Source organism: Malus domestica, chromosome 02 (genome assembly GCF_042453785.1).
Source record: "Malus domestica chromosome 02, GDT2T_hap1".
Classification (NCBI taxonomy): Eukaryota; Viridiplantae; Streptophyta; class Magnoliopsida; order Rosales; family Rosaceae; genus Malus; species Malus domestica.
The window spans coordinates 7,149,216-7,173,161 of record NC_091662.1 but is presented as its reverse complement, the minus strand read 5'-3'; the positions used below and the strand labels follow the sequence as shown (position 1 = coordinate 7,173,161).

At 39.2% G+C, this 23,946-nt stretch overlaps 2 protein-coding genes and 2 long non-coding RNA genes across 8 annotated transcripts; 1 reads left to right on the top strand and 3 right to left on the bottom strand.

The window, feature by feature from the left end:
• Positions 1–1,604: 1,604 nt before the first annotated feature.
• On the bottom strand, positions 1,605–4,007 carry LOC139192477 (uncharacterized). Of its 3 annotated transcripts, none has more exons than XR_011576652.1 (4): positions 3,751–4,007; positions 3,437–3,574; positions 2,760–2,851; positions 1,605–1,876 (listed from the first exon to the last, which is right to left on the bottom strand). It is a non-coding gene; the product is annotated as an uncharacterized lncRNA (long non-coding RNA). The 3 variants fall into 3 exon arrangements; XR_011576651.1 differs by having other exon boundaries at positions 2,760–2,818; positions 3,751–4,001; XR_011576653.1 differs by lacking the exon at positions 2,760–2,851 and having other exon boundaries at positions 3,751–3,984.
• A 3,754-nt stretch (positions 4,008–7,761) lies between these two features.
• Positions 7,762–10,288, bottom strand: LOC139192478 (uncharacterized). 3 transcript variants are annotated; one of them, XR_011576656.1, is made up of 4 exons: positions 10,057–10,288; positions 9,743–9,880; positions 9,066–9,124; positions 7,762–8,182 (listed from the first exon to the last, which is right to left on the bottom strand). It is a non-coding gene; the product is annotated as an uncharacterized lncRNA (long non-coding RNA). The 3 variants fall into 3 exon arrangements; XR_011576658.1 differs by having other exon boundaries at positions 7,923–8,182; positions 9,066–9,157; XR_011576660.1 differs by lacking the exon at positions 9,066–9,124 and having other exon boundaries at positions 8,065–8,182.
• Positions 10,289–13,719: 3,431 nt separating this feature from the next.
• On the top strand, positions 13,720–17,286 carry LOC103451193 (guanine nucleotide-binding protein subunit gamma 3-like). Its single transcript, XM_008390629.3, has 5 exons — positions 13,720–14,776; positions 15,967–16,019; positions 16,197–16,241; positions 16,319–16,363; positions 16,732–17,286. Exons 1-5 carry the CDS (start codon positions 14,630–14,632, stop codon positions 17,123–17,125), a joined length of 684 nt encoding a protein of 227 aa, XP_008388851.2. The 5' UTR covers positions 13,720–14,629; the 3' UTR covers positions 17,126–17,286.
• Positions 17,287–17,514: 228 nt separating this feature from the next.
• Positions 17,515–20,219, bottom strand: LOC103451183 (subtilisin-like protease SBT1.8). The gene is made up of 2 exons (XM_008390624.4): positions 18,462–20,219; positions 17,515–18,369 (listed from the first exon to the last, which is right to left on the bottom strand). The coding sequence occupies exons 1-2, from the start codon at positions 20,077–20,079 to the stop codon at positions 17,693–17,695; spliced, it is 2,295 nt and encodes a 764-aa protein (XP_008388846.2). The 5' UTR covers positions 20,080–20,219; the 3' UTR covers positions 17,515–17,692.
• Between the last annotated feature and the right edge of the window lie 3,727 nt (positions 20,220–23,946).

Below are 23,946 nucleotides of genomic sequence, written 5' to 3'. Positions count from 1 at the left end.
TCTTCTTCTTCCTCCGACTACAACTTTTTTTTTTCTTCCTCCTTCTCCTTCTTCCTTCCTCCTTCTTCCTTCCCTTTCTTCTCCTTCTTCCTTCTTCTTCCTTCTTCTTCCTCCAAATCTGGGGAAGATGAAGGTTCTTTTTTTTTTTTTTTTTTTTTTTGAGGAAGATGAAGAAGAAGGAAGAAGGAGAAGAAGGGGAAGGAAGAAGGAGGAAGGAAGAAGGAGAAGAAGAAGAAAAAAAGAAGTTGCAGTCGGAGGAAGAAGAAGAAGAAGAAGAAGGAAGAAGAAGAAAAAAAAAAGCTTCATCTTCCCCAGATTCGAAGGAAGAAGAAGGAAGAAGAAGGAGGAAGGAGGAAGGAGGAAGAAAGAAAGAAAAAAAAGTTGCAGTCGGAGGAATAAGAAGAAGAAGAAGAAGGAAGAAGAAGGAAGAAGAAGAAAAAAAAAGAAAAAAAACCGAAAAGAAGAAGAAGAAGAAGAAGAAGAGGAAGGAAGAAAGAGGAAGGAGAAGGAAGAAGGAGGAAGAAGGAGGAAGAAGAAAAATTAAAAAAACTTCTCCAGATTCGGAGGAAGAAGAAGAAGAATGAGAAGGAGAAGGAAGAAGAAGGAAGAAGGAGAAGAAGGGGAACGAATAAGGAGGAAGGAAGAAGGAGAAGGATGAAGAAAAAAAAAGTTGCAGTCGGAGGAAGAAGAAGGAATGAAGAAGGAGAAGGAGGAAGAAAAAAAAAAGTTGCAGTCAGAGGAAGAAGAAGAAGGAAGAAGAAGAAAGAAGAAAAGAAAAAATAAATAAATAAAACAAAAAGAAAAAAAAAAACGTGGATGAAATATGGCGCTCAGTCATTGTCCACATGAGCGCCACGTCACAATTAACGGCAGATTTAACAGTTTGGCTAACAGATGTATGAGATTGTCCCAAAATTTACACTTTAGGTATGAATCTGAGATTAAAAAAACTTGATGTACTAAATGTTGAAAACCACGAAACATGAATGTAGTAAACAGTCTTTTACCCTATTTTTAAGGTATAAATTTTTTTTCTTCCACGTGACGCAAATTTGGCAGCCACGTCAACTCTTAACGGATCAATGGATGGAAAATTTAATGAATGTATTATATTGAAATAAAATAGTACTTGAGGTATGAAAGTGAAATGTTTTGAAGATGTTGTGTATGGTTGCAATAGATCTCAAACCTGAGGTGGTAAAATGTAATTTATCCATTTAAATATGATACATGTTTACAGTTTAATATATCAAATGCAAAATTAAACTATATGCATTCACAACCACGAGCTGGTGGTCCAGTGATAAATGATGGATTACGGGGCATAACCGTGACTTGGCATTAGTTGTCCCCCTTTTATTAATTAAAAAAAAAACTATATGTATTCACAAAAGTATCAAGTTACCAACACTTTTTAATTTATTTAGAAGAATCAACTTGATCAACGATTCAGATCAACTATAAATAATAATCAACCTTATATGGACATGTATTAGGATTCAATTATTGGAGCATATACTCCATGACTCAACAAGTTTATATATGCAATTTTTTGAACAAGAAAGTCAAGCTTTGGTACCAAATTGGCAAATTATTGTAAGAGGAGGCATAGGATTTTATATTTTTATTTAAATTTCATATAAATTTATATATTTTTTGTACTTTGTCATATAAACTAAAATTGACACACCCCGTCCCGAAGGAGGGCGTGCTGGCCGTCACGTGAGAGTGACGTAACCATTTACATAGTTCAGAAGCTTTAAAAAAAAATTTCCAATTACTAAGATGACACACCCGAGGGTGAGTCCTACTTTTGTGAATTCTGTCAGAACACCGTTGGATTCCTCGTGGCCACCAAAGCTCTGCTAACTTGAACCTGGAGGGGCGCAAAACAAAATTGAGTGGGTCAGTAAAACAAAGTTTTTCGAAAACTTTTCATTTAAAATATTTCTAACCCCTCACCGTAAAACCTGTATACTTTCCCAGAAAATAGCATATGTATAAACATATATATAAGCAAAAATCTCAAATCTCAAACCTTTAACACTTTTCAGAAAAATATATATATATAACCATATGAAATCTCAAAACTTGAATCCCAAATCTTTAACATTTTTCAAGAAAAACATGCCATGCCATAAATCAAAATATAAATCAGGTGAAATAAGGAATCAATCGGAGACCCTGCAGTTGGTCCTATACGATTAATTCAATAGCTCAATATCTCACTAAGCCGGAGTCACCACAGTGACCTATACGGCCCTACTCTGCACATCACTCGGAACTACGTAAGGTAGTCTGTACGATGAAAGGTGTAAAAATACGCTCTAGTGCTTCTCTCATCATATCATCAGCGCGCATAACTAAGATCACCCACTAGTCGGAATCACGCCTAGTGATCTATACGACTAGCATGTCGGAACCCTCACATGGTCTGTACGACATCCACCTACTTGGATCCAAGGCGAGCGTGCGGTGTGGTGAATAAAATAAGCACTAACACCTAGGGTGCAGGTTATGAGCTTGAAACATCTTATCAACAATCAATTAAATGAATAATGAACTCACCTGACTTACCTGTGCCTCCACAGCACCATGCAACATGTATGCATCATATATCAATCATATAACTCATATGAAATTCACATTTTCCAAATAATTCTATGCATGGCATTTTCAAAACATAATTTCGTATAAATTCATCTTCTGGGAAAAATTTATAGTATAAAGGTAATACGAAAACAAAACTGCCCACTCACCTGGAGTTCGCTCAACAACTCCCTCGCACCACACATCAAGGCGTCATGAAGATTAGCACCTAGAACAATAATCAAACCCAACCTCAGAAATCCTGCCGATAGAATACATAACTTATAGAAGACACGTCACTACGTAGTTCGATCCGGATGATCTGCAATTCAGATTTCAAATCCGAAACTTCCAGAGGTCCACAATATACCTCTAGGACAACATCCTAAAATTTCGTTACCATCCAACGGTCGGATCTCCGTCAATTTCCAAAACTAAGTGACGGTTAACATTCTATTTTATGAACTTACAATTCCAATTCCGGAATATCCGTAAATCGGATTCCCAATCCGTAAGTTCCTATAATCCTCAAATATTACGTATTACAACGTATCAAAGTTTGATGACGATCCAACGGTCGGATCGTCAATTCACATTTTCACCTAACCCCGAATCGTAACCAACTTAGGTTCAATTATTCAATTTACGTCCATCAATTATCAAAACAGAACCTAGAACCTTAATCACAAGCTAATAATGACATTGGCGGCCATTGGCCACGCGCCGCCGCGCGGGCCGCCGCGGGTGGCGGTTGGCCGCCCCCGGCTCGCCGGAAAATTCAACTATTTCCAAAAATTACCAAAATTTGCAGATTTGAAGATCTCAATGAGTAGAACAACTTTCATACCTGAGACCAAGGCCAATTTGGCCTGGAAGTGCTTCAATTTCACCAAAACCGTGAAGAACCCTAGAATTTGGGTGTTTCCAATTCGACCTTCAAACTTGTTCCAACGCCTCAATTACCTCTTGGGCTTTGTTCTAGGTCCTAAAGGAATGCTAAAGGTGTTAGTAATTGAAAGAAAACATTTCAAAATTTGGAGAATTTAAACAAAAGGGTCGCGGCACCCGTAGGGGTGTTCTTCGCGAAATCACAACGAAATTCAATGATTCTTGGGGTGAAACGTAAAGAGGGAAGGCCTAGATGATGATTAGGAGTGGTACCTTGACTCAATTCGTCGGAAATTTGGACGGAAATGGCGAAAACCCGCCGATTTGGAAGCTTGGGTCGCGCGGGTCAAGGGTGACCCATTCCTCCTGTTCCCCCGCGCACCACTCTCCCTCCTTTCCCTCCTTTCCGTCCCCTGATTGGTCAGCTTCTTCCTCTCCCTTCTTCTGGTTTGCTCTCACCTTCTTCTTCTCCGATTGGGCATTTCTGCCCAGTCTCTTCTTCTTTTCTGTTTTCTGTTTCTTCTTCTCATACACATACACACACCAAAAACCTTTCCCTCATCCCAGCCATCCATTTCATTCATCAATAAATCTGGGCCGTCCAATTTCATAAAAGAATTTCTATATTTTACTAAAGTTATAATTCCTTAAAATTCCAAATTTCAAACGTTAATAACTTCTTCGATATAACTCCAAATCACGAACCGTCTGCGCCCACACGTCCGTAACGACGAGGATATGTCAAGAAAACAAATCTTAGATGGCACGACACAACGATTAACCTCGAATGATGTGCGTGCCTCGAAGGGCATTTTTGTAAAATCCTTTATTAAAACTTTAAAAATTCTTAAAATTAGGGACGGGCTGTCACAATCTACCCACCTTACAGAAATTTCGTCCTCGAAATTTACACAATCTTTACAATCCATCAATATCCATGAAACAGCCCGAAACACATCTCTCTCATTCGATTCTTTGACTTTCAAGTAGTTTCTTCCACTGAAAGATTCCTCCATAAATTTTCACCAAACTCAGAGTCTTGAATATCATCCGTCCCCAATTCTAACAATTTCGAAACACAAGACATAGCTTTCCACGGCCTTATGGCGTTACTCTAGGGAACAAACTGAAGGAACCAACATACCCAAGAAGTTTAACAGATCCCAATCTCCTTTTTCCATAAAACAAATAAATAACTGTTGCGCTTATCTGGAAAGGTTGATGTTCTCATACTGAAGTAACATGCGCTGACGTCACAAGTCAATCAATTATTATTCAAACTCCAACCTAACTATTTGGTATACGAGGAAGCTTGTCCATGAAATCCATAGTAATATTCTCCCATTTCCGCCGTGGAATGAGAAATGACTACATTATTCCAAAAGACTTATTTCTTTCTGCTTTAACCTGATGACTGATGATACGCCTACTAACATACTTCGCCATTCCTCTTTTCATACCCGTCAATAGTACATGAACGAATGGTATGATAAATCTTAGTACTTTTGGGATGCATTGTAGAAGTGGAATAATGTACATCGTCAAAATTGCTTTATTTAATTCCACACCATTAGGCATAAACACTTTGTTCCCTTGCATAAGCTTGCCATCTGATTCTCTAACTCTAAGGTCCTTCTTTATCCCGTTATTCCTTACTTTAAATAAATTCTTGAATTTCTTCGTCAAACGCTTGAGTATCGAGTACGATCTACCAAATGGGTCCAACTTAGAAATTAGCAAGTAAGGCTTCTTCTCGATTTTTGATACTCAACTTTACTCCAGTAGATTTCAAATCCACAAGAAGATGAACATAGCAAGCATACCAAGCATTAATTCTCACTGGGGTCTTCCTACTAAATGCATCAGCCACAACATTAGCTTGACCACCCTCGTCACACAATCATAATCACTAAGCAACTCATTCCACCTTTGTTGCCTAAGATTAAGATACCTCTGAATAAACAGATATTGGGTACTCTTTTGATTTGTAACAATCATGCACTTTTCTTCCCATAAAGACAATGTCTCCAAATTCTCAAAGCAAAGATGATAGCTGCTAATTCCAAATTATAATTAGGGTAATTCATCTTATGAGATCCCAATGGCCATGAAGCATAGGCAATCATCCTACCATGCTGCATCAACGCGCATTCAAGAACATTCAAAGAAGTATTACTATAGACCACGTAATTACCACTATCGTTTGGGAGTGCGAAAACAGATGCATGAGTGAGGGAATACTTTACTTGCTGAAGCTCTACTCACAATTTTTCATCCCACTCAAACTAACCTCTTTTCTCATCAATCTCGCCAAGGGCGAAGCAATAATTAAAATCTTGGACGAACTATCGACAATATCCTGCTAATCCGAGAAAACTCTGAACCTCAGTCACGGTTCGCAATTGTTCCAAATTCTCAATCGTTGCTACTCTTTTAAGAATCCACTTGAATACCTTAAGTAGATATAATTAATTTATCCAACATTAGCATTTGCTAAACTTAGCATACATCAACGTTCCTTCAATCTTTGCAACACCAACTTTAAATATCTAGCATGCACTGCTCTAATCTTATCAATCTCGTCAATGGCAACAACAACAAATCGATCTAGATATCACTGGAATACTTCCTTCAGTAAGCTCATAAAAGTAGCAGGTGCATTCGTCACTCTGTATGGCATCCCAACTTGAAATGACCATAACGAGTCCTGGATTCAGTCTTATGGACATCCCCACTGTTAATCTTCAACTAATATCATTCAGACCTCAAGTCAATCTCAGAAAGTACCCAGGCGCCTCAGAGCTGATCAAATAATCATCAATACACAACAATGGATAACAGCTCTCAATCGTTACCCGATTCAATTACCTAATATCAATGCCTAGCCTTAATGTCCACTTTCTTCCTCACAAATAAACCGGAGCTTTTCCAATGTGATATAATAAGTTGAATGGAACTTTTAACTCAACCTGAACCAATTTCTAACATAGGATTTGTACCTAAAAACAATTCAATAATGGAACCCACATCTCTGCCTGGCGGCAATCTAGGTAAGTCATCTGGGAATACACCAAGAAAATGTCTAACCATCTTTACATCTTTCATACTATTAGGATCAACATCATTTAGCACCATATGAACTCAATATCTTGGCAGCCTTTTGATAACAATCTTCTTTGCTCTCTCAACATGAATAATGGCATAACTCACTCCACTTTACTTACCCCCAAAAGTAACCTCTGGTCATCCAGGTCAACAAAAATTAACTGATTCCCCATAGCAATCTAGCTTGACACAATTATACTGCACCCACTGGTGCAAAAAATAATCACCTCAAAATCTATAATATCCAACGGAATAAAATTCACTGACATGACATTTTTCACCATCACTGGACACCCTTAATAAACCAAATCAACATAAAGTGCCTTACTTGTTTACTTACTTAACGAATCCAACAAATAAGTTATAAATATTACGGTCTGCAGCCCGCAATACAAATAACTCATTGTTGTCTCGATAACTAAGTAACAATTCCTGAGGGGTGTAATATTATCATCTTGTTCTTCCTTAGAAATACATAAATACGCCTCGATCGTGCTCCAACATTACTTTCTTTGGCAACATCGACCATAATAAGAAATATATCAGCCGGAGTCAGCTAGAATGACCTGTACGACTGAGTCTACAACTCGACCATCCATGCTAGCACATAAGTCGGAGTCACATATAGTGACCTGTACGACTTACTCGTCAATATTTCCAAGTGATATGTTAAGGAAGACTATTGGGTAACAACTGATTCCAGGGACAATTCATACCTCTATGTCCCATCCGTCCACATGAACACATTCACTGATTCCCACACTCTCCAAAGTGTCTAATATTATACCTATGGCACAAAGGTACATTTCCCTTACTCGAGTCACCTTGTCTTTAAGATCTGGGATCACCCGTAAATCTATCACTTCGCCTCGGACCAGTGGCACTAAAACCTCAGTTGGAAGAATTAGTTCTAACTTCACTTCTTTTGAAGCTCTGAGTCTTTCGACGTCCTTGATATGACGGATCTTTAACTTTCTCACCTTTCCTCTAATTACCATTCTTTTCTTATTCTTCTTTACTCTCGCTGATCATATTCTCAAAGTCCTCAAAGCCCAACAACATCTCGTAAACTCCTGGTAAAAAGTACAATGGATTGTGGTCGCCAAAGAACGTCACTTCTTCTTATTATCCCGCCAAAAACGACATAACACCTCGACCGGATTAGTAACAACATCCGAATGGAAACAAGGCAAGTCTGTATTCAAATTTAACTTATAATCAGTCTCAAAGGTTCCTTTAGATAATAGACTGAATCATAGTGACAATAATTTCCCCCCAAACTACTATATCAGGGAATTTAGGCTCATCCGAACTACGTGGCTCGCTATGAGGCGGTATAGTTCTGACAGAAGACACTAGGAAATTCTCAAGATGTCCAGAATTGCAACCTAGGCTCTGATACCAACTGACACACCCCGTCCCGAAGGAGGGCGTGCTGGCCGTCACGTGAGAGTGACGTAACCATTTACATAGTTCAGAAGCTTTAAAAAAAAATTTCCAATTACTAAGATGACACACCCGAGGGTGAGTCCTACTTTTGTGAATTCTGTCATAACACCGTTGGATTCCTCGTGGCCACCAAAGCTCTGCTAACTTGAACCTGGAGGGGCGCAAAACAAAATTGAGTGGGTCAGTAAAACAAAGTTTTTCGAAAACTTTTCATTTAAAATATTTCTAACCCCTCACCGTAAAACCTGTATACTTTCCCAGAAAATAGCATATGTATAAACATATATATAAGCAAAAATCTCAAATCTCAAACCTTTAACACTTTTCAGAAAAATATATATATATAACCATATGAAATCTCAAAACTTGAATCCCAAATCTTTAACATTTTTCAAGAAAAACATGCCATGCCATAAATCAAAATATAAATCAGGTGAAATAAGGAATCAATCGGAGACCCTGCAGTTGGTCCTATACGATTAATTCAATAGCTCAATATCTCACTAAGCCGGAGTCACCACAGTGACCTATACGGCCCTACTCTGCACATCACTCGGAACTACGTAAGGTAGTCTGTACGATGAAAGGTGTAAAAATACGCTCTAGTGCTTCTCTCATCATATCATCAGCGCGCATAACTAAGATCACCCACTAGTCGGAATCACGCCTAGTGATCTATACGACTAGCATGTCGGAACCCTCACATGGTCTGTACGACATCCACCTACTTGGATCCAAGGCGAGCGTGCGGTGTGGTGAATAAAATAAGCACTAACACCTAGGGTGCAGGTTATGAGCTTGAAACATCTTATCAACAATCAATTAAATGAATAATGAACTCACCTGACTTACCTGTGCCTCCACAGCACCATGCAACATGTATGCATCATATATCAATCATATAACTCATATGAAATTCACATTTTCCAAATAATTCTATGCATGGCATTTTCAAAACATAATTTCGTATAAATTCGTCTTCTGGGAAAAATTTATAGTATAAAGGTAATACGAAAACAAAACTGCCCACTCACCTGGAGTTCGCTCAACAACTCCCTCGCACCACACATCAAGGCGTCATGAAGATTAGCACCTAGAACAATAATCAAACCCAACCTCAGAAATCCTGCCGATAGAATACATAACTTATAGAAGACACGTCACTACGTAGTTCGATCCGGATGATCTGCAATTCAGATTTCAAATCCGAAACTTCCAGAGGTCCACAATATACCTCTAGGACAACATCCTAAAATTTCGTTACCATCCAACGGTCGGATCTCCGTCAATTTCCAAAACTAAGTGACGGTTAACATTCTATTTTATGAACTTACAATTCCAATTCCGGAATATCCGTAAATCGGATTCCCAATCCGTAAGTTCCTATAATCCTCAAATATTACGTATTACAACGTATCAAAGTTTGATGACGATCCAACGGTCGGATCGTCAATTCACATTTTCACCTAACCCCGAATCGTAACCAACTTAGGTTCAATTATTCAATTTACGTCCATCAATTATCAAAACAGAACCTAGAACCTTAATCACAAGCTAATAATGACATTGGCGGCCATTGGCCACGCGCCGCCGCGCGGGCCGCCGCGGGTGGCGGTTGGCCGCCCCCGGCTCGCCGGAAAATTCAACTATTTCCAAAAATTACCAAAATTTGCAGATTTGAAGATCTCAATGAGTAGAACAACTTTCATACCTGAGACCAAGGCCAATTTGGCCTGGAAGTGCTTCAATTTCACCAAAACCGTGAAGAACCCTAGAATTTGGGTGTTTCCAATTCGACCTTCAAACTTGTTCCAACGCCTCAATTACCTCTTGGGCTTTGTTCTAGGTCCTAAAGGAATGCTAACGGTGTTAGTAATTGAAAGAAAACATTTCAAAATTTGGAGAATTTAAACAAAAGGGTCGCGGCACCCGTAGGGGTGTTCTTCGCGAAATCACAACGAAATTCAATGATTCTTGGGGTGAAACGTAAAGAGGGAAGGCCTAGATGATGATTAGGAGTGGTACCTTGACTCAATTCGTCGGAAATTTGGACGGAAATGGCGAAAACCCGCCGATTTGGAAGCTTGGGTCGCGCGGGTCAAGGGTGACCCATTCCTCCTGTTCCCCCGCGCACCACTCTCCCTCCTTTCCCTCCTTTCCGTCCCCTGATTGGTCAGCTTCTTCCTCTCCCTTCTTCTGGTTTGCTCTCACCTTCTTCTTCTCCGATTGGGCATTTCTGCCCAGTCTCTTCTTCTTTTCTGTTTTCTGTTTCTTCTTCTCATACACATACACACACCAAAAACCTTTCCCTCATCCCAGCCATCCATTTCATTCATCAATAAATCTGGGCCGTCCAATTTCATAAAAGAATTTCTATATTTTACTAAAGTTATAATTCCTTAAAATTCCAAATTTCAAACGTTAATAACTTCTTCGATATAACTCCAAATCACGAACCGTCTGCGCCCACACGTCCGTAACGACGAGGATATGTCAAGAAAACAAATCTTAGATGGCACGACACAACGATTAACCTCGAATGATGTGCGTGCCTCGAAGGGCATTTTTGTAAAATCCTTTATTAAAACTTTAAAAATTCTTAAAATTAGGGACGGGCTGTCACAAAAATTTTAATAAACTTGATGCTTTTTACGAATATATGCTCAATGATCCATTAAGCACGGTTTGTAAAGGTATTTATGGTGGCTAATATTTTTATTTGTAGAGTAATATGTCCAACTGAATGATGTTTTATCCTAATGTATGTTAACTTGTGTGATTTAGAATGTGTCATTTGTTATGGCAGTGTTGAATTGTGTGCTATAGTTTGGTTTTGCAGTGGGTTATGTCGTATTGATACATGTTATGAATGTTTATGACTAAATCTGATTAGTTATGAAAGTATATGAAAGGTAAAGACATAAGCACTAATTGAAACAGTAAATCAAATTAACATTCGTAAATGGTATTAAATGATTGACTTTATAGTAAGGTTCTAAAAATCGCTAGACGCTAGTCGGGCGACGGGCAGGGGCATAGCGTCTAGGCGGATTTATGTAAATTTATTATATATCTTGTAAATAAGTATCTATTTATACCTAAAAAAAATTATACTTGTATGGATAATAAAAGAATGATAAAATGCAAAAATTGAAGTAGAAGAATACACAAATTATATACATCCAAAAAGTTCAATATTTAAAAAATAGTAAGCATATAATCATAATGAGGAGGATTTGGATGATAGACTAAATTATTCTTGTTCATGAATCATGATCCTTGTATTGGATTAGACATAGACTAAATTATTTAACCTTGTTGTATCTAGTTTATTTCTTTTCTTTGTATGGATCTCCTCAAAAGTGCTCCAATTCGTTTCACTATTGGATGAACTTGTAGTAAATCCATCATTGGCAAATTAGGTACACCATTTCCATAAGTATACCACCATGAAACAAAAAAAAGAATAAAGCACACAATTAATAAAAATATATATATAAAAAACCGTCTTGGACCGCCTAGGTGCTGCATAGCTCTCTGCCTAGGTGCCGCCTAGCTTCCAGCCGATTTTTCCAAACTCCATGCCCAAAATTGGGGCGGGGCTCCACCACCCAGCACCTAGGCGGCCGCCTCGGCCGATTTTTACAACATTGCTTTATAGACAAGCATAACAATATACAACCAAAAACTTGTACAAGTGTAGCATATAACAAATCATGAAATTTGTACAAGTGTGTCACGTTACATGACAAACACTAAGTACCCAATGTAGCATTTGTGAAGTTCTCCTATTAGATTTCAACTCGTAATCAAGGTTTTATGCTCATTTCTCGGTAAGCATTGTTCAAGGACTTCTGGCAACTAGCACATTGTGATTTTTTTTTGAATTTTTATATGATCATTTTATACGAATTTTTATAAGGTGTCACGTGACATCTTATGATTCATTTTATACAACTTTTCTCAAGCTCTTTTTGCATAAAAACGACGAGCACCCAGCAACGATCCCATTGCAACTTTCGAAATATTTTCTGATTGTTCTCCTATTGTACATAAAATTTTCAACTTATATTACATTTTATTCAAAATCTGCCCATTAATTAACGGGTCATTGATGAACCAATTCCACCGATGAGAGTAGTTTTATTGTAAGCCATCCAGATCGAATCCAACGGAACAACTTGGTCCGCCATGTTGTTCTGCAAAGGGTGATCCGCACAAGAGAATTGGCATAATTGAGATTAAATCTCTGATCGCTGAACCTGACAAAAACGACATTGCAGGGAGTAGGAGACAACGCCTTGGGTTTGGGGGGTAGAAATTAAATTATGGGAAGGATCTTGGTGCAAGAATATTTCCCCAGTACATGAAAAAGTTCTCAAAAGCGGGACTGAGGGTAAAAGAGGACTATTATCAATGTCATTTTGTTTGTAAGATGCAGTAAAAAGGTTACCCCCAAAGTTCAAACCCAAAAGGACAACTTGTTTGGACACTCTTGTTGAGAGAATTTTCAATTGAAATGTGACCCTATCATGGTATATGGGACTACCTGTATTAGAGAGTGCTTAACAAGTACGATGAGCGGTGAATCGGTAGTATGGATTTGGTGGTATGCAGTTGCCCATGATAGTAGCCGCAACGTGAAACGGCGGTGAAAGCGTGGAAGAAGATTGAGCTTTATTTTATTTATTTTCTTCTTATTCAAACCCTGACCAAAACGACGTTGTTTTGGCCATTTCTAAAATAGAAAACGTCTCTTTTAAAAGCGACTTTTTATGAGATTGCGTATGCCTTTTTCAGCATCTTCTCTATTTCAAACCTATTTCAACAAAAATTACTCACTTCGCTCAAATTTCTCTATCCAACTTCTTTCCTCAATTCCTCAGTGAGAAAATAACTTGTTAGCTTTTATATTTCTCTCAATATAATTTTTTTTTAATATTCCATGTCAGTTTATATGTCGAAATAGCATTACTCTTAGCATTTAGTCCATGTAGTTTTAATTTTGACAATTGTGAATATGTAGTTTGTTTACTTTTGCAATTATTGAAAAATCAATAGTTTGGTGACTTACGAATGAAACCTAACGTGGCAGCAATGTGCATTGGCAATTTTGACATTTAAAGTGCGTTGATTTTACAAGAAAGCGTCACTTGCGTGGACACAAATCAATAAGAGAAAAGTGAAGATAACACGTGAATAAATAAGAATGTTCATGGTTTTTTACGAATTTGGATTGTCGTTTTAGGTACATGAATACCCAGTATGCATGTATAGCCATGTCAAATATTTCTACTTCAGTTCAACGAAGTTAATGATTGAAACTACCAAATTTACAAAAGTAAATTAACTATGCCAAAATTGAAACTTCAAAAACTATATGAAAAACTACTGCTTCACCTAAAAATTAAGATAAAAGTTGATGATGGTACAACTTTCATAACACGAGTACGTAATGTCTTATACTAATACTACAACAATGTGTGTAAATTCCTCTTCCCATAAGGTTAAATTTTTGGCACGAAACATCAGTATAGCAGCTAGGTAAGGGCAAAGGTAAAATTGACATGATATTTTACCCAGATGGTTAGTTATTCTCAGAGTCAGGGCTGATTTGTCCAAGGGCTCTGATTTGCCCAAACACCTCTGATTTCCCCGCCTTTTCTCTTTCCTACGCAGTGGTCACGTGCGGTCTGAGGTACTTCCCCATCGTGCTTTTCGCTTCTTCCTCTGCAAATCCTGCAACTCACTCACCCCTTCACACTAAAAATAATGCAAATTGGACCAATTTATTTATTTTTAATTTATAAAAAACCCACAATCATACAAAAAGCTTGAGTTTTTACTTGTTTTTCTATAAATCCAACTCCAAAAATCTCACTCAAAAGCTCTCAACTTTGACAAATGTGTTCGTACAGACTACAGAGAGACACTTGCAGTTGCAGGCTTTTTGCACTGCCGTCTTTACTATTACCATTGCCATTATTAACTGATTAATTTATTTATTTATTGGGTTAATTAATTAATTATCTCTGCAATTACCAAAACATGCAAACAAAACACAGATTAGATGTGCCTCGAGAAGGAAAACAAAACAAATCAAAACCCAAAAACCCATCTTTTTTGAAAAACATTCATTCACTCGAATCACTCCATTGAGCCCTGTGAGTTGTGAGAATTTTCAATTAATGGCGACCCCTTTTTGTAATTCTAGTTAATATTAATGCCCTTTTAATTATGTTTTGATAAAGTTTAAATCTTTACACTCCCCCATTAATCCCCTCTTCTGTTTGCAGAGCATTTATGCACCGTGCAACGTCTCTTTTTATCCCTGTCAGAGCCCCTAATTACTGCTTTCTACCATTTCATTTCTACACCTACCATCATTTGCTTTGCCGTTTCATAAGTGCTTTTCTGCTGAATGCTTTTGATTGATGAGCTTTTTTTTTTTTTGTAATTACCAATAGCTGCAACTGCAGTGCTTCTATCAGCACCAATACTGCTACTGCTTTTCTCTCTGTAATCTCCGCTGTCGTTTTCTTCATTTGGGGTCTGAGTTTTAGGTGATTTAGCAACTGGGATTTGGTTACTATTTGGAATGGCAGCTCCTTCTGGTAGCTCTGCTTCTGTGCCGTCTCTGCCACCGCCACGCCCAAAGTCGCCGCCGCAGTATCCTGATTTGTATGGGAAGCGCAGAGAAACAGCCCGGGTTCAGATGCTCGAGAGGGAAATTGGTTTTCTTGAGGTAACTGTAATTTTTCTTACTTTTTGTTAATTAATTAATTTAAATCTCCTTTGAGTTGAAAAATCAAAACTTTGAGTGCAATTATCATTGGGTTGAAGTTCGTAATTAAAAATTTTCAAGTCCTGTTTGTCTTTGTTTTTGTAAATCATTCTTGGATTAAGAATCTAATCTTTTAGTTAATTGGACTGGAAAAAGCTTAACTTTTATTTAATTTCATTAGCTTAATTCTGTGAAAAGTGCAAAGGTGGGACTTCCATTTTTGTGAACAACAAGATCATGATTAAGAAAATCTTCCTTTGAGGCTGTGCTCATAAAGCTAGACAATATGCTGGTTTAACACTTAATTTAAAGTTAATTAACTTGGAAATGATCAGTTCAAGTTATTTGGTGGAGAGTGATCCTGATTTACTACAAACCATTTCAATGTTGTTCCGTTTTAAGGACTAATTAACTCGAAAGTTTCGGAACTCAATGTAGTCGATCCAATGAATAATACTCCTCTGTTTGCTTGGTTTAGTAAGTTTTGGTTAATCATATTATACAGGTGACTCTAATTAACTTCGTTTAGCAGCGCAAACCCCACCGGCGTGGAGGATGAACTCCGTGAACTATTCTTACCGGTTTTGCATAATCTTCAACCGGAGATCAAACTTGAATGAGTGATAGTGAATTGGAATTGGTGGTATTCTGTTTGTCCTGTCACTTCGTACAATCGATAGTGTTGGCAGGTTTTCATTGACTTCATATGGTACCCTGTTTATCTTTTAACATATCAGATAATAATACCAAAGTAGTTTGTCGGACCAATAGATAGGGATGGTCTTTGGGTTCATACGAGATCCGTATGTAACTCGATCGGATTAGATTAACTCGAGGCATTGGAGACATTTAAGATGTTTCCAACTTGAGCTCAAAACGGTTCATCTCTCATCTTTCAATGCTGATGTGGTAGCTTTCAACTGAATAGTTGAATTTTGTGTGGTCGTAAACAACTTGATGTCTATTTGAACCAAAGGTACTTTCGATAATTGAAGTCCTGCTCCAACGGATCCCCAACGGAAATGCGCCTTTAATCAATCATGTCATAGTTTCCAAACAGAAAAGATATTACTTAATGTGTCATTTCTGTTTAATTGATTCTTCGTATTTGGTTTTTGTGGAAGTTAAACAATTACCTTGTTTGTTCGCAGGAGGAACTAAAATCTGTTGAACGGCTTCAACCTGCTTCCAGATGCTGCAAAGAGTGTGTCACTTTATCCATTACCTTTTGTAGCACGTAGTTCTCAAAATTTGAACTATAAGAAGTCAAACTGAAAACCTACTAAATTTGTTTGCTTTAGTCATTTCATGGCGAGGTGGTGATTCTCTTTAAATGTCGTGTTCGTCAATTGACAGTAGATTGAACATTACTATTTTGCAGGGTTGTTGATTTTGTGGTTGCAAACCCAGATCCGTTAATACCTACGTAAGAACAATGTCACAATGTAAAGTTTAGTGCACCTTATGTGTATATGATCATTAGATTTTCTCTCTTTTAAACAGGAATAGAAAGAAACGCAGGTCATGCCGCTTCTGGAAATGGCTATGGTACCATTTTCTCTTCGTCTTAAAGAATTATGTTAGTTTACGAGTTTTGCATTCCAAAGTTTATTTGCTTTTTATAAGATGAAAATCGGTTTATACTGTACAGTGACTGCAATAAGAAAATCTGTGTTGACATTTTAGAAACATTAAAGGATGTTGACTACTAATACTTTGGGTGATCTTGAATTAGTATATGCTGAGCACCGAGCATCCTTCCGTCAATATTGCAAAGACTTCTAACATTTAAGATGCAGTAGAACCTTTTGAGTTTTGTTGTGCTTTACATTAACGTTAATGGACTTCTACATTCGATAGCAGTATTAGAAAAGTTGAATTGTTCCGAATGTGACATAAGCTTGTTTGTGCTACAGCGGAATGCCCTGTTTCAGCTGCTCATGGATTTGCTGTTGCTGCTGCGACGGGTGCTCTCTCCACCTAGAAATGCCACGCTGCTGTGACTGCGGTCTGTGTAACTGTAATCCATGTGCCTGCTGTCCGCTACCAAAGTGGCGATGTTGCTGCTCATGTCCCCGCTCCAAGTGCTGCAAAAATATTTCATGCAGCAGAAATTGTTGCATTTTTCCATCCTGTTCATGTCCCGATTGCTCTTGCGCAAACTGTTGCATTTTCCCGTCCTGTTCATGTCCCGATTGCTCCTGCGCAAATTGTTGCAAATGGAAATGCTCTTGCCCTAAATGTCCGAAGGTACGACCGTGTTGCTGTTGTAGAATAACCTGTTGCAACCCTTGTAGTATATGTTTTTAGTATTTATGCCATCACTGTGGAAGCTTTGTTTTTGCTTTTTAGTCTAAATTATGCAAATATTATGTGAGGTGAGCTATGAAGAAACAGTTATGTATGAGAAACTCTCGACCTAAATGATCGACAATGGTTTTCAATACAAAAATTTGTACCTTTGTACGCAAGGTAGGTCTTATGTATGTGAAACTCTCGAGCTACATGATTGACTAGCGTCAAATCCGATAACAGTCAAGATTTCCATAGCGGGCGGGGAAACTTACGAGTCAAACTCAAGCAGTCTGATTCCTATATATGAGAATTAAACGCGCATGAACTAATGTGGAAGGTATTTTTAACTTGCTTACGCATCGGTGATCTCTAAACAAAATGGATTGATGCAATTTGGAACAAGATTATATATGCAAGCAAACTCCACTATGCAAATTAAACATCGGTAAGTCATATTTTGATTCTATTACATTAGTTTTCGCCGGTAAACGAATTTCCAGCAGTTCACTTATGAACTCCCACCCAAATTCAACCCAAAACCAAAAGCACTTTCTGGCCCAACAGCAGAAAAAACCGGAATTCTTAGTCTATCAACTGCGTCCATGCAAAAGTAACCGGGCTTTTGACTTGGTGTTGTGGGTTTGCCCACACAATTGACCCAAACTCCGACCTTGCTGTTTTATCTGCACCCGGCAAAGCCACAAATGTGACCGTGTACTTCTGCTTCTCTCCTACATTGTTGAACACGAGCCTTGTGGGCTTCACGATGGTCCTCACCGTCGAAGGACTGGTCACGGAGGCTCTGTATACAGAGCCGGCTGCGCCGACATTCGTCAATTCCCGGGTGTACCTCACAACCCTTTTGTTTTTGCTCCCGAACACGATTGAGAAGGAAGGGTAGTTGAGCTGGCCGGGGTCCGAATACTTTCTCGCACAAGTAACATTGGGCCTCTTGACAATGGCTTGGACATGCTCATTGGTGTACTCCAATGAGCACAAAAATGCAATGTAGTCCTCGGCGGTGGTGTCGTAAACCAGGCCCGGGGAGAGCGCCTTCGAGGGGTCGACATGGCCGGAGCCGTGCGCCCACGGGTTAGAAAGCGTGCCGTCGGCCGCGTCTCGGAGAGGGGAGTTGGTGTTGTCATGGGTGTAAGCTGTGGTCATTAGGGCAGATTTCACAGCGCTTGGGCTCCATTCTGGATGGGCCGCCTTGAGCAGTGCGGCAAGCCCACTAATGTGTGGGCATGACATTGATGTACCTGCAACAAAATCAGAGAGGTCGAGTCAACTTCAAATAGGTCAACATCGTCAACGGTCATGATCAAATCACTGTTAACAAACTAGCCGTTACCTGACATGATGTTGAACTGGCTCTTCCTTTTGTCCTCCTCAAGCCCGGTGGGCCCGATCGCCTCCGACCACGCTGCCAAAATGTTGACACCTGGACCAATCACGTCCGGCTTCAAGATCTGGGGGTTCACAGTATTGGGCCCCCGTGAACTAAACGCCGCCACGACCGGTGACGGCCGTACATTCAACACGGTCCCGCCGAAGGTAATAACAGCCGTAGGATTGGGATCGTGCTGAGCGTATGCCCTGATTTGATCACCGACTTTTCTTCCGACGGCGACAGCTGGTAGCAAGTGACTGTCAGCCACCAACTCCTCACCGCTGGCGGCGGTGTTGGCGATTATCATCCCAATCCCACCAGCTGCGCGCACGACGCCACCTTTCTCGACACGTGCGTTGACGCCTCGGTCGCACATCACCACTTTCCCACGCACCAAATCCGGGTTGAGCGAACCGGGTAGGCACAAGTTACTAGAGCCGTTGGACCCCTTATTGTAAACCAACTGGACCGGTTTGTTTCCCATTCCGGTGCCGCTGTAAAGAGAGACGCCGGTGAACCGGAGTTTGTTTCCTAGCAAAGCGTAAGCCGGGAAATCCCGATCCAAGGTTCCGGCTCCAACGGTCATGATCCATGGGGCTGTGTTGGCCAACGAGGCCTCAGTGGGTCCACTGTTCCCGGCCGAGCATGAGACGAAAATACCCCTCTCCATAGCCGTGAACGCGCCAATCGCGATCGTGTCGCGGTAGTAAGGAGCGGAGCCACCGCCTAGAGAGAGCGACAAGACGTCGACGCCGTCGATGATGGCGCGATCCATTCCCGCGATAATGTCCGAACCGAAACATCCGGTGCTCCAGCAGACCTTGTAGGCGGCGACGCGCGCGTGAGGAGCCATTCCGCGAGCCGTTCCGCTCGCGTATCCGAGGAGGCTGGCGTTGGCCACGAGGGACCCGGCGGCGGTGCTGGAGGTGTGGGTGCCGTGACCGTCTATGTCGCGAGCGGACACGACTTCCTTCGGCTTTCTCAAGTTGCTTCCGCCGGAGGCCATTTGATAGCCTTTGGAGAAGCTCCGAGCTCCGATTAACTTCTTGTTGCAGAGAGTAGCAGCAAAATCGGGGGCAGATTCGCACTGGCCGCGCCACTTGGTCGGGATCTCGGGCATTCCGGTATCGTCGAAGCTCTTGGACTCGGGCCAGACCCCTGTGTCGAGAACTCCAATGATAACGTCGTTGGATGCCTGGTTCAAATCCTGGGTCGAGTGACCCGCCCAGAGTCCCGATTCGGTATCAAGACCCAGGAACTCGGGGGTACGAGTGGTGTGGAGGTTGTAAACCGTGTCTTCGTAGACGCCAATGACAGAGTCGGACTGGCGGAGCAGCTCGGCCTGGTCCGGATCTAAGGAGGCGGCGAAGCCGTGGTAGGCGTCGGTGTAGGTGTAAAGGAGGGAATCTGAGTCGGAGGAGAGGGACTGGAGGCTGGCGGAGTACCAGTCATGGTGGGTCGCGTAGGATTCCGGCTTGGAGTGTTGGTTCATGTGCACAATGTAAGTCTGCTTCGCCATGGCTGAGAGACATGGAAGAAGAAGGAGCAGAGCTCCGAACCAGAAGGCCCCGGAGGCCATGGCTAAAAAGCTTGAGCTGGGTAGATTTAGTATATCCAAATGTGGAAGATGAAGAGAGAGTGAGAGAGTACAGTCGCTCTGGAGCCGCGACTGCCTGAAAGGAATAGAGGAGGGTAGAAGGAGAAAGAGACCGATGTCGGGCTTATAAGCATGCGGGGATCTCGAATGCGACATTCATTTGGGTTTAATTACTCCGATGCCATTTCCCTACAGTAATAATCAAAATTTTGTTTTGGTTATAGTTTAATAGTTAATTAGGATTAGTAATTTAGTATCATCGAAGTAAGCCCTGGTTTGGTACTGAGGTGATTATGAAAAAATGGCTATAAAAAAAAAGCTTTTTTTTTTCACAGTTTTGGATTAAAAAAAAAGTCAAAAACATTCCGCTTCAGCTTTTTTTGACAATTTTGGATAAAAAAAAAAAGCCAAAAACACAAAGCTGCAAAACCCAGCTTTGAAAAACCAGTTTTTTTTTACAACTGTTTTACATAAAATTTTATCAAACACTATAATACTGCTTTTTTTTTTTCAAAAGCACTTTTACAAAAAAGTTTACCAAACATTTTGCTGCTTTATTTCACAGCTACTTATTCTCACAGCACAGCAGAAACAGTTTTTTTCAAAGTACAGCAATACCAAACCAGCCCTAAAGCTGGATTCTACGTGATTAAGGTGAGGTTTGGTATTTGTTAATTATATTTGCGTTGAAATTCAGTGTTTTATATGGTTTTTTTTATTAGCACCCCAAAACAATGTTGAATACACCCTACACTTTAAATAACTTATAAGTTCTAATATGCAATGATAATTTTGATCTAATTAAATATACAAATGGAACACCGCCAGAAAATGGAAGACATGGCCAACCACCACTGGTTAACACTACCCTATCTGGATGGAAATGAACAAAGCTTCCCATTTGGGGATTAAGGTCACTTGACCATCTCGTATTGCTCTGAACCCCGTACGTGTTTGTCATAGCAATAGAAGCAAAGGAAAGTAGGATGGTGAAACAATCCATTACGTGGGTAAAGCCCATATGGATCAGGATTATTTTCTGCATAATGTCCAGAAAAGTATGAAAGCGACGGTTGCTCGTATTGCCTGGGAAAGGGACGAGGAGCTCCACTGTGCATGTGAAACCCAAGATGATCGCCATATCTAGGATAATTGTTTGAAATATGCACAGAACAATGTGGATTGTCTGTACAAAATGTGGAGTTTATGTTTAGAGTGTAGTGTGTGATGATATTATTGGAAGTAATGTGAGGTGTATTAAGATAAATTTTAATTAAAAAAACAAATATGTGATGTATTAGTATGTTGGGTGTATTCAACAATATATTGGATGTTAATAAAACAACCCGTTTTATATTTCTAATCCTAGGCATGTTCATGGAACTTTCTTTATAGTATTCACTTTATAATTAGATATTAATTTCAATCTTTACCTTGGTTTCTACCAATAAAAAGAAAGATGGTGGAAAGACTGTATTTTGTAAACAATCAGATCTCTGTATAAAAATAGGGGCCTGATCCATGGCATCGTTTTCTTTACACAAATTTTTACACATGTTTTTATGGGTCCATTTTATAGTATATTTCAACAAGTTTGAAATCATATAACCGTTAGATTAATTGTTTAGGGTTTTATGTAGAATTGTACACATCCATTTTGTTGCCTATAAATAATGCCTAAGTGGTTTTGGATTTATAATTTTTTTACAAAAATGATCTATGAATGATGATATAAAAGATAAACAATCCAGATTATTAAAATATATTACCGATTGGACCTCAGAAAAATGTAGGTAAAAAATTGAGTAAAAAAGTAATATCACAAATCCGTCTCTTGTTCAATAAAAAGAGGATTAAATAGATTAAAACGAAATGCAATTATTGTAAAAGCATTCACGGGCGTGTTGTAGATCTTTCACTTTAGCGAAAGGAACAAAATTGTTTGACTATAGGGTTAATTTGTCTATGGATCAAATTGACGCATGAGGACACTACGGATGAGAGCTGGAAGCCGGTCACTTGGTAGGGTCCATGCTCAAGCATCAATTGTTTTCTTAATTTTAAGGAACCTTAACGAAAAGTTTTTAGTACTGTATATTTCAAAGAAAAATCATATTTTTATACTAAAAAAATCAGTCATGGTACTATTCACTTTACCATTTATTTTGTCCTTATCGTTAAAATTTAAAGTTTTCAAATCATTTTCATTAATTTTTCTTAATTTTAATTACTAACAACAACTTATGAATAATGTTGTCAGGTTCAACCGCGTGAGGGCTTTTTCTCTGTGTGAGAGTTTTTTTAATTGTGTGTGAGTGTTTTCTTTCCTAGTTTTTAGTGTCAGAACCAAAATTTTATCACTTTGGAGGCGTAAAAGAGAAACTCTTTGATTTTGTTTACACTACTTTAATTTATCATTACATGGTGGCTCAGTAGTTGATGATGAATTTCAGACACATATTTCATACAACATATCCTGGGTTCAATTCCTTATGTTAGTGAATCGCATGAGGTGACCAGAAAAGGCTAAAAAAAGAAACTCTTTGATTTTGTTTACAATGGAGGCGTAAAAGAGAAACTCTTTGATTTTGGTTTTTTTTTTTTTTTGGCAAACATTCTTTGATTTTGTTTACACTACTTTAATTTACCATCACAGATGATCCAGTGGTTGATGTCGAATTTCATGCTTGTATTTCACACAGCATGTTCTAGGTTCAATTTCTAGAGCTAACGAATCGCACGAGGTGGCCAAAGAATGCTGAAATGTCTTTGTAAGTTTTTCTGACTATCGAAAAGGTGATCTGCTATAACGAAACTATCAACTGATCTCTTTTTCAAAATAAGAAGAGAACTCCGAGACCAAAAATAAAAAAAACAGTTGTCCACAAACAATTGTACGAGAATCGAGTGATATGGAGTGCAGATCTGCTAAGCCCGCAAAGCCTCCGCTCACCCTCACTCTCCGCCTGCATCCTCGCTTCAACATCTGTCCTCCCATTTGACAGCAATTTACAGAATTAACTCAGTGATATGATATTTCCTATTGAACAATGTCGGCATTGAGCAAGGTTTTCAACAAGATCAATAAACAAATAGGTTTTTTAATTTCTTCTTAATTAGATTGCTTAATTAAGAGTTTACCCATCGATGAGTCATCAAAAATGTCTAAGCAGTAAAACAAAGCAAAAGACAAGGGTAAAGTCGTAATTTCCGGTGGCACGAGGTTCAAGAAATTGAGTCATGCAAAATAATTTTGTCGTTTATTTGACTAATGGAGATAGGAAAAGACTAAAAAGCACAGCAGCGTTCAACAGTGGCAAAGGAAAAGTAACGGCTACATTTTTTGGTTGCCTTATTCGCCCTTTTTTTGACCGGGAATGGGTTTCCCAGCCATTCTCAACTTCAAATGGGAAACGTAACTGTGAAGGGTGGTTGGATCTCTCAATTTTCATTATAATACGTGGCAGTTAGGCTTCCATGTTCTTTGATCAAAGGTAACCTTTGATCTTCTCTTGGGGGAGCAGAATTCTCTCGTATATTATTTTTTGTCTTATCATTTTTATAAAAAAATTAATATAAGATATCGACGTGGTTTAATCATAATTATTTAAGTAGGAGGGGAGGGAATCATTCTACTATGGTCTAGTGATATTTATCTTCACTTGTAAGGGAGATCTTACGTTCGATTTTTGCCAAAGATGAATTTGAACTGATTTATTGGTAGCTCATTGTGAGATTAAGCCCACCTCTTCCCCTTTAGTGTAGATAATATTGTTTGTTTGGAAAAAAAAAAGTTGGAGGGGAGGGAAAGGAAGATAGATTAGGAAGACAAAGAATCCTCGTTCTTAT